The 9,604-nt window shown below is 38.5% G+C and overlaps 1 protein-coding gene across 2 annotated transcripts in view; it reads right to left on the reverse strand.

Moving 5' to 3' along the window:
• The window catches only part of smad4a (SMAD family member 4a), a 7,526-nt gene extending 2,806 nt beyond the window's left edge, over positions 1-4,720 (reverse strand). The window contains exons 1-10 of one of the 2 annotated variants that reach the window (XM_085413898.1): positions 4,366-4,720; positions 2,722-3,077; positions 2,442-2,616; positions 2,177-2,206; positions 1,894-2,097; positions 1,554-1,661; positions 1,052-1,102; positions 757-940; positions 488-656; positions 188-326 (exon numbers count right to left, since the gene is read on the reverse strand). In XM_085413898.1, coding sequence (XP_085270024.1) covers positions 188-326; positions 488-656; positions 757-940; positions 1,052-1,102; positions 1,554-1,661; positions 1,894-2,097; positions 2,177-2,206; positions 2,442-2,616; positions 2,722-2,961 — 1,300 coding nt within the window. In that variant the 5' untranslated portion in view covers positions 2,962-3,077; positions 4,366-4,720. The remainder of the gene's footprint in view (positions 1-187; positions 327-487; positions 657-756; positions 941-1,051; positions 1,103-1,553; positions 1,662-1,893; positions 2,098-2,176; positions 2,207-2,441; positions 2,617-2,721; positions 3,078-4,365) is intronic. The other variant, XM_085413897.1, reaches the window with a different exon arrangement.
• Positions 4,721-9,604: the final 4,884 nt, after the last annotated feature.

Raw genomic sequence — 9,604 nt, forward strand, 5'->3', positions numbered from 1 at the left:
ATGCATAAAAAGACGAACTGTGCATAACAGGTTATGAATAAATACATTTTAGCTCAAAAGTGCTTTGGTCAGAGTTTCTTATCTGATATTTAACATTTACCAAACAAAAATAGAGCTTGTCATAAAAACACAAGTAATCATAACAATATACTTGTTCAAGGCTAAGAGTGGTAGTAAGAAGACTCACTGATTGCAGGGGCGATGCCTCCCACGGAGCCTGGACCTGGAATATTCCCAGCGACTGCAGCTGCTTGCGCTGCAGCTGCTGCCTGAGCCGTCGCTGCCTGCTGCTGCATCTGCCTGTGGCACTGACGCAAGTCAAACACCTGGCAGGGGACAAGGCAAATGCTAAAAATCTGTCTACAAATATTGAGAGACTCCGTGTATATATGGTTAAAATTCTCTACCAGTACAACGAAAAAGGGACACTTCACATAATCTACTGAGATTATCATTAGTCCAAATCTCATAATTATGCTATTCGCACCTTAATGTAAGCACTGGGGTAGATCTTGTGAACTGCGTCGCCAGGTGCACGTCCAGCCTCTCGGTCCAGATAATAGCTCTGCACAAACACTGCGTGATCACTCAGACAGCGCACCCAGACATCTCCTTCACCTTTGCACTCCAGCTGCACGCCTTTGCCGATGTGGAGCCTAACGACATGAAGGACAGGAAGTAAATAGTAACCATATTTGACATGAATTTCTTCACTAAACAATATCATGATATATTTTAAAGTGTGTGACATAGTACCTGGCTCTCTCTATGTTCTCCGTCCTGTGGACATTGCTCAGTTGACCCAAGCAGAAGCGATCCCCTCCTGATGGATCGACATAGCCATCCACAGTCACTATTGGACATGTGGATGGAACTTTAAACGTCTCCCCAACTTGGACATCCATCTCAAAGTATGCAATCGAACACCAGTATTCTGGAGCTGAAACAACCAGCAAGCAACCAGAGGTCAATCAAGTTCACTCATAGCACAATTAGGGATAAAAAAAAATTTAAAAAGCAAACTGTCTTTGATCTTCTTCTTAGTACTTACCAGGGTGGTTGGATATGGGTGGCTGGAATGCAATTTCATTGGTAACAGGCCCTGTAAATCATGTTGAAAATAATTACACGTGTATTTAAACAGAGACATTTTATTTAGAAATGAGTATTGAACACATAGCAGCTAGAAATGACCAAAAGAGGCTAACTCATAAACATAATGCACTGACCAGACATCGATGGTGAAGACTATTTTACTAATTTTCAAATCAACTTTTAAATTTGATAAGCTTAACTCCACTCACACAGAAGTATTATCTCTAATATCTTCAATAACTCATAAATAAACCATCACCTATTTGGCTTCACGTCTCTGTAGAATACTAATGTGTTCTGCTACAGCAGCCAGTCTTTAACTAAACTACTTAACAGGGTTAATTAGCCTAAAAGCACATTTGTCTCCACTGGCTTGAACGCAGAAAATTACAAATGAATTTATCAGATTTGACTTGTCCAAGCTGTGCAGAACTTGTGCATGTTTTATATTCACTCACAGTAATGCCCTGTGTGAGGCATGGGCGGATGATGCTGTAGGTGCCCATTCTGGTGCTGAGGCCCCGCTGGGGTGAAGCTGGGGTTTCTGTTCCAGTTCGGGGTAGGATCTGTAAGCATACATTTAAAACAGCTCCATTAATAAATAGCTTAAAACAAAAGACTAAATAAAAGTAACTTTGGCTAAATAAGTAATCAAATTAATTCATTTCCTTAAAAAAATGCTTATTTAAATCTAACAAACCCCAAGTGTAAAACAGCAACATTTAGATTCACAGTGTTTTTAAAGTAGCTGCATTATTTTAATTTTGCAGAAGGTGCTGACACTGTTTCGTGACTTACTTGAGGGTCCGGCACTAATGGTCGAGAAAGCAGAAGTAGAAGCTGAACTGCTGCCCTCTGATGGGGGAAGTAGAGCAGGGCTGTTGAATGTTTCCTGTGGGCCCGGCCTCGACGGTGGATGCTGGATCGTCGGCAGGTGATTTTCAGAGCTGGAGTGAGATGGCTGGTTATCGTAGTCATACTCATCCTTTACTAAGAGTGGACCTAGCAGAACAGGACATGGTTAGAACTGAAGAACATTCACAGAAATCTATGTTGAGCAAACAGAAAATGCTCACCCTACCTGAACTTGAGAGGGTCAGTCCTGATAAGTCTGCAAACACATTTAACAGCGAGACATTTTAATCAGCATCACTCTAAGTGTGGCTTAATAATCAAGAGTAAAAATTAGGCAAGAAACTTGGATATTTTAACTAAATATTATGTATAAATATGAGATATGACATCAAAGAAAATGATCACGTTGAATAAACCGTAACATTCTTATATAAGCCCTTTATTAGTACTCTATATATATATTAATAACTCAAAAATTAAAATCTACTCACCAATTCCAGGAGAGACAACCCTCTCGTAGTGGTATGGGTTGACACAAACATTGTCACACTTCAGGTCAAACGCATACTGGCAATATTTCACGTGTTTTAACTCATTCTTGTGTAGATCAGGCCATCGCCATAATCTGGCATAGACAACGTGGGGAAACCCTTTCCGCCCCGCCACCTAGAGCAAAGAGGTGCATCACATTAGACAGGTCCTTAAGTTTTCCAATTTACAATCACAGGGTGTAACACCAACAAACACAGAAGTATGAATTTGCTACTTTACCTGTAGGCGTCCATCCAGAGTCCGCTGTATGGTGACACACTTGCTAGGATGAGCTCCATTTGTAGTGATGGCTGTAATAAGGGAATCCAGCTCATCTTTCTTCTCCTTGAGCTTCTTGACGAGGCTCTCGATAGCTCGCTTAGCGAAGCTTTCGCTCTCTCCTCCCTGACGGTGGCACATGAGGCTGTGCACAATGCTCAAGCAGGCATCATTACTTGTGGGGGTGCTTGTGATTGACATCTTGCTCCTTAGGTTTCAACCTTGGGGAGGCTTTCCAGCTGTATCCTCTTTACCTTTACCAGAAGAAATGAGAAGGTAAAATTACCGTCGAGTCACTGTTGCCCAAATTTAGCAACCTAAAGCAGGAGGAGAACTGTCTTCAGTGAGAGTTGAGATGATAATCAGGATTTCACACCACAATTCATAAAGTAAAAATCAATCTGTGAATCACCTCAGGTGGGGAAGAAAACTAACTGACATAATACTCAATGTACTGGCCACAGAAAGAAGAGTTTTTCTGGCAACTTTTCCAAAGAAGACTGCTCAAGGTTGTCTCTGTATCTTTGATTCAAAACTTTATGCACATATGAACAGGTGCTGATAACAATGTTGTCATTCTGACATCTGAGTTGTAAGGCACATAATTAATTTGTAACCATTGCTTCAAAGTTCCCATTCATCCATTAGCAACACTGCATTGACAAATACAGTGTGTTGTACGGGGAGCAAAATAACTTCAATTTCTGAAAAAATAAATTGATACTCAGTTAAAGTTTTACTTATTACTACAGTCTCACAAAAAAAATGTAACTAGCCTTTGTCCTAATAAAGTCATTCCATCTTAAATCAGTGTAAACATTCTGATTGACCACTTTGTAAAATTTGAACTTAAATGTTTATATATGTTTTTCTTTGAACTCTGGGGCCATGCTCGAGATACGAGCATGAAATTTTCTTACCATAAAAGCCAATCAGAGTCTGCAATTTGGGACTAAGATAAAAGAAAAGTTCACATTTCTAATTGTCTGTTTTTGGTATCGGTCACAAATTACAACCCCTAGTTCCCTATAACGCTAAAAGAGGCTAGTGATAATTTCAGGCTTTTATCTTTAATAGTTTTTGAGATATTCGTGTTCAAACAAGGCCTCAAATTTCAAAGTGGGGAAAACGTGCTGAAAGTTGACAGATTTTTGAAAAATATGTGTCTTTAAAAGTATTACACATATTTAGCTAAAACTTCACACCCACAATTATACCTGTACAAACTATGGATCATTACATTTTTAGGCATATCGGAGAGGAATGAGCAAAAAAATGTTTTGTTTTGTTGTTGTTTTTAAAACTGGTGATTTAAGATGAAATCACCATATAGCTAATGGAAGCGGGTAACTTTATATTTCCTCTATCCCTTATACCCCAGTATGATGCAGCCCAGCCTGGTCGGTACTACACTGCTCGTGATCATGAATAACTGTGTATTCATATTAATGCACGTTTAGCAAATGAACAATTAATGAACAGAATAAGGAGAGCCAGCAATTTCCAGTTCATCCTCTGTTAGCATTAGCTAACACTGGGTTACTCGTCAACTAATTCTATATATAAATCACAACACAAATCAAAGAGGAAATGTTGCGCACTTACAGTGATACCACCGAGCTGTAGCCTTGTTCCTGGATGCAGGAGATAATATATGGTTTACTTTATCTACGAAGTGGCAGCGTTAACTAGCTCGCCTTAGCGTTATTTCGGCTAGCTTGCTAGCACACGCTAACATTCATCAACTTCACGCCTAGCTCGCGAGGGTCTCCTGTGATGGACCCAAACCTAAAAACCTCGTCAAACGTTTCAGTGTAATACTCGCTAAACTCGCACTCGTTTATATGTTCGACTTCTTATACTTCACTGATAATGTGAGGGGGAATATATATGCTAACAACAACGCGTTTTACTAGCTAGTTAGCCACGAAAATAAACAAAAAAAATCTCCACCCACCACGCTCCATCTGCGCATGCCCACGCAGGAGATGACAGGCGTGCCGCTGCGGTGCTGTTTGTTTATTTTACAGTAAAGACAGTGAAAATCGCCGCGCTGCTGTGAGCTTAAAGCTCATATCTGAGAGCGAAAAGTGACTAAATTGTCACAGCGAACCTATTCATTTTTCAAGTATCAAAGTCTCAGTGAGTTCTAGGATATTCTACGTGTACACTGCACCAAATATTAAAAACATTTTAAAAAGAGATGTGTTCCTCTGTACTTGATCAGATATTATTTATGTTATTCATACCATGACTTCCTGTCATAAGGCTTTCTTTTGTTACCCCTAGCAAACCAATGTTTTGAACAGCATGGCTTTGTGATCAAAGCCACAATTAACTGGTCCTGAGAGATGCATAGAATACATATAAGCATAGAAAAAAACATTAGTCTTGGGGTTTATTTGTATGCTACATATGCTGGCTTTATTTTGTGAAATTGCTTTATGTTTAACATTAATATCTGTCATTGCTACATATATAAGTTTAAGTATTTAACATTTTTTCAGATGCAGAGTTAAACTGGAGACAATGAGTCATGTCTCAATCTGGGACTGTGAAAAATGACCTTTGGTTGGGGGTAAATTAAATGGGCTACACAGAGAGATCATTTAATTGTATCTACTCACATTTACTTTATGTCTCCAGCTATTTTCAGTTATGGTGGATCAAACTATAATCATTAAACAAAAGCTATGATTTCAAATAATTGATTAAAAATAACTGGGACACTTAAACACTAGTTTTTCCAGGAAGATCTTTTCTGGTTCTGCATACAAATAAACATTTATTTCCTGTTGCATGCCACTAGTTTCTACCTTGCAGAGGCGACCGTGGCTCAGGGGGTTGGGAATCGCATCTGTAACCGGAAGGTCGCCGGTTCGATCCCTGGGCTCTCTGTCCTGGTCGTTGTGTCCTTGGGCAAGACCCTTTACCCTACTACCCTACTTGTTGGCTAGAGGGGCCGATGGCGAGATATGGCAGCCTCGCTTCTGTCAGTCTGCCCCAGGGCAGCTGTGGCTACAACTGTAGCTGCCTCCACCAGTGTGTGAATGAATAGTGGCATTGTAAAGCGCTTTGGGTGCCTTGAAAAGCGCTATATAAATCCAATCCACTATTATTGTAAATGCATGACCAATCATGTCCCAGTCAGCTTTAACATGAAGCTAATTCCCACTATTAACAGAGCAGTGTTTTAGTGATGTTTTTCTCAGTTGTTTTGATTCATATGAATAGTTTTACCCTCCCAAATTAGACATCATCAATTGTGTAAGTCAGGTGATCTAAATGACAAAAATCAATCAATATGCTAACAACTCAAATGTGTATTGTAAAACATTTTACAGTAGTAACAATATACTTTTCCTAAAACAGTTCATACATGCAGCATAGCACTATGTATATATAAACTGCAAAAGACCATAACTCATCTCAAATCTGTGATTCATGTGTCAAAATCAAGATTTTTGCATGAGCGTATAAGTCTGTGCAGCCAAAATAAAAAATTCCTTTGGCACAGTGCAAACCAGGGGGGTGGGAACGGTTAGCTATTTTGTCACAATGACTCTTGAAGTGTGTTACTCATTGTCTAATTTCCTAAGAGTTTTGTTCTGCAACGCTTCACTGACATTGAACTCCTGCTGTGCCACACTATTAATTTTCTGAGTATAACAGACTGACATTTTGTAGTAGTTATGAAATGTTGCATTCAAAAGCAAGGTTGGAAAGGAAAAAAAAATTAGCTTTCATGTCAAAAAGAACGTTTTCACAGGACTCAATGCAATTCTGTGAATAACTAAGGAGATTTTTATTGCTTCTTTTAGTGCTGCTAATCAAATACAAATACTGTACACTCTATGATCATCAGAAAGTGTGAGCATCTTTATAAAAGAAGAAGTTTGAGCACATTCAGCTGTGTGCTAACCCAAAGCCAAGGAGGAAAGAGATCAACAATGACCTTGGAGAAGCAGGAAGGGTTATTTATTATTATTATTATTATCATTATTATTATTATTATTATTATTATTATTATTAATAATAATAACCTTTATTTAACCGGGGGAAAAAACTCTTGAGACTAAAAATGTCCTGGCCAAGCAGGACAGCAGTGCCATCACAGTTTCCATAAATTAATAGCACATACACAAACAAATCCATACACCAGCTAAGTGTGTATGGATACATGATCCTAAACACACCAACAAATCTAACAAAGAAATCTGAAAAAGAAACAAATCAAGATGTCCCAGACAAGTCCTCAACCTGGCTGAAGTCCTGTGGCACAACCTTAAAGGAGCTGAGCATAAACAGTTGCCAAGAAAATCTTAATGAACTGAAGCAATATTAAAAATGATGTGGGCCAGAATTCCTCCATAACAGTGTGAAAATTGATACAGTCATACAGAAAACAATCATCTCGAGTTATTAATACTAAAGGTGGTTTTACAATAACAGGCCATACTTAGCTTTTCATAGAAATCCTGGTAAAACCTTTTTACATGGATGGAAACGACAGACACAGTAAGAAAAAGACAGAAATTGTACAGAGCACAGAACAAAATCCTAATGATCTGCAACATGTAAGGCATGGCTGTCGACACAAAGCCTACTGTGTACAATAGTACGTTATAGTAACAACTGGAAATTGAGGGTGATCCTGACGCTTGCCTGGGCAGCAGATTTTCATCCACGATCTTTTCTCCTACATCTTCCTTTATACTGTTGTGCTCTGTTTTTACTTTCCTTTACATTGCTATATCATCACATATCCTTATTCTTATGGGCAGGCTGTTGCCTGCATTAAATGTTTATCTTAGCAGCTCCTCCAACACCACAAATTACTGTAACTCTGCTGCGCTCAAGCTCTATAAAAATGCTTTACAGTCTTCATACTCATGACTTCTAATGTGCGTGTTTGGCAGATTTTGACAAATAAACAGGCTATTCTGAATATGATGACTCACACAATGCGATAGTGCTGCATTAATTTGGACGATTAAAGTATTGAACTGATATAAATGTCTGTTTCGCTCACAGAGACATAAGCAGGCTGTAACTCTTCACACTGTAAACAATTGCACTTAGTCATTTGCCTTATTATTTATTATGAGCACATGTTTAGGGGGATTTTACATATTTTGAAAACTTCAGCAGAAATATTCGAAAGCAACTCGATCAAAAGAATATATAGAAACTTGCAGATGATGTTTGAAGCACACAGTGCTGTTAGGCCAGCATTACACTGAACGAGAGAACGATGTGTCCTTTACATTATATGCAAATATAATGGCAGAATAAAGCAGAATGCAGAACCACGTGTTCTTGAAGAGTATTTCTTTGAGTACAATACAATAAAAAACACAACAGCAGTCAGCTATCATCACAACATTAATAGTCTGTAATAGCAGCTACTCAGTGTCAGTCAACATATGCAGCACACAATTATTATGGAATTAGAAGGTGAAGAATACACCTACACAGTCCACTATTGTTCTGAAAGAATATGCATTTTTACAACCCTGGTTTTATACAGCATCAAAGTAATTCTGTGACTGAGCGGGTAAAATTTCACTTTGACAGTTAAAACATTTTGGAGGTTAATAGTGTTTTGTTTCATGAATGAACTGTTGTGGAAAGTGCATGTTCAGTACTGAGAAATCTAAAAAGGGGGCCAAGAAACGTGCCAAAGCAGCTGAGAGCAAACATAAAAGAAATGGTCTAACATGAACAGAAAGCTTTTCAAATGTCACGTTCTGTACCTTTAATCTGCAACTGCTGTAACAGCGAGCTTGACCTTTTATGGGTTTCGCTGCCTTGGAAGAAAGGAAAGCCTATTTAATGAATGTTTCGTAGATATTTTAGGCTGAGTAGAAAGTGTTTACATGTAAAATGTTTAACCTTAATGAGATTATGTTTATAATTTAAAAAAAAAACACTTTGCAGAAATGAAAGTTCTTAATGATAAGAAAAACAAACAGTAAGACTTTTTCTTGTCATGAATTTTCATTGAAGCTCTCCTGTTGGCTTCATTCTTGGTATATATTTGTGGCTCATGCTTTATGCTTACAGTTTTTCTCAGTCACTTTGGTGCTTTTCTCAGATCAAAATGAAAATTCTCAAAACTATTAATGCAACCTCCGCAACTTTTAGTCATTTGTGCAATTTCTCCTTCCTCTGAACAAATTGCAAATGCTCTTGGACATGTATCAGGTGCTTTCATACAATTCTCTGCCATCGACAACATTATCATTTGCTTATGTCATGTCAGTCAAAATGAACTATACTTTTGGATGCTAAATAGTAGTTTCCAATAAAACTAATAGTCTTTATTTCATTGCTTGAGTCATTACATATAAAATTGGTGAATTCGTTTTCAAATGCTGTCAAGCAAATGCTATACCTTTTTTTCATTATTTTTTCCTGTCCTTGAAATTGAACAATTTCTCTCATGCCATACTCCCTGAGAATGAGAGGGGTGGATGTCAACTCAACAAGTATTTTGTTGTGTGGGATAATGTCCCTTTTCACTACTCACATCTGGTCAGACAGTGGTTTGCAGCACATGACAGAATACCTGTTGAATATCTCCCTCCCTACTCCCCATTCCTTAATCCGACGGAGGAGTTTTTGTCTGCCTGGAGGTGGAAGGTTTATGACCGGCACTCACATGCACAAATGGCCATGGATGCAGCATGTGACGACATCACAGCAGAGTCATGCAGAGGGTGGATTCACCACTCCAGGAGATACTTTCCTCGCTGCATTGCAAGGGATGATATGCGTTGTGATGTAGATGAGAATATGTGGCCAGACAGACAGGAACGTCTGAATGTGCCAGAATGATTTA

Source organism: Rhamphochromis longiceps, linkage group LG7, assembly GCF_057381845.1.
Source record: "Rhamphochromis longiceps isolate RC_006_pf linkage group LG7, R_longiceps_female_GT1.1, whole genome shotgun sequence".
Classification (NCBI taxonomy): domain Eukaryota; kingdom Metazoa; phylum Chordata; class Actinopteri; order Cichliformes; family Cichlidae; genus Rhamphochromis; species Rhamphochromis longiceps.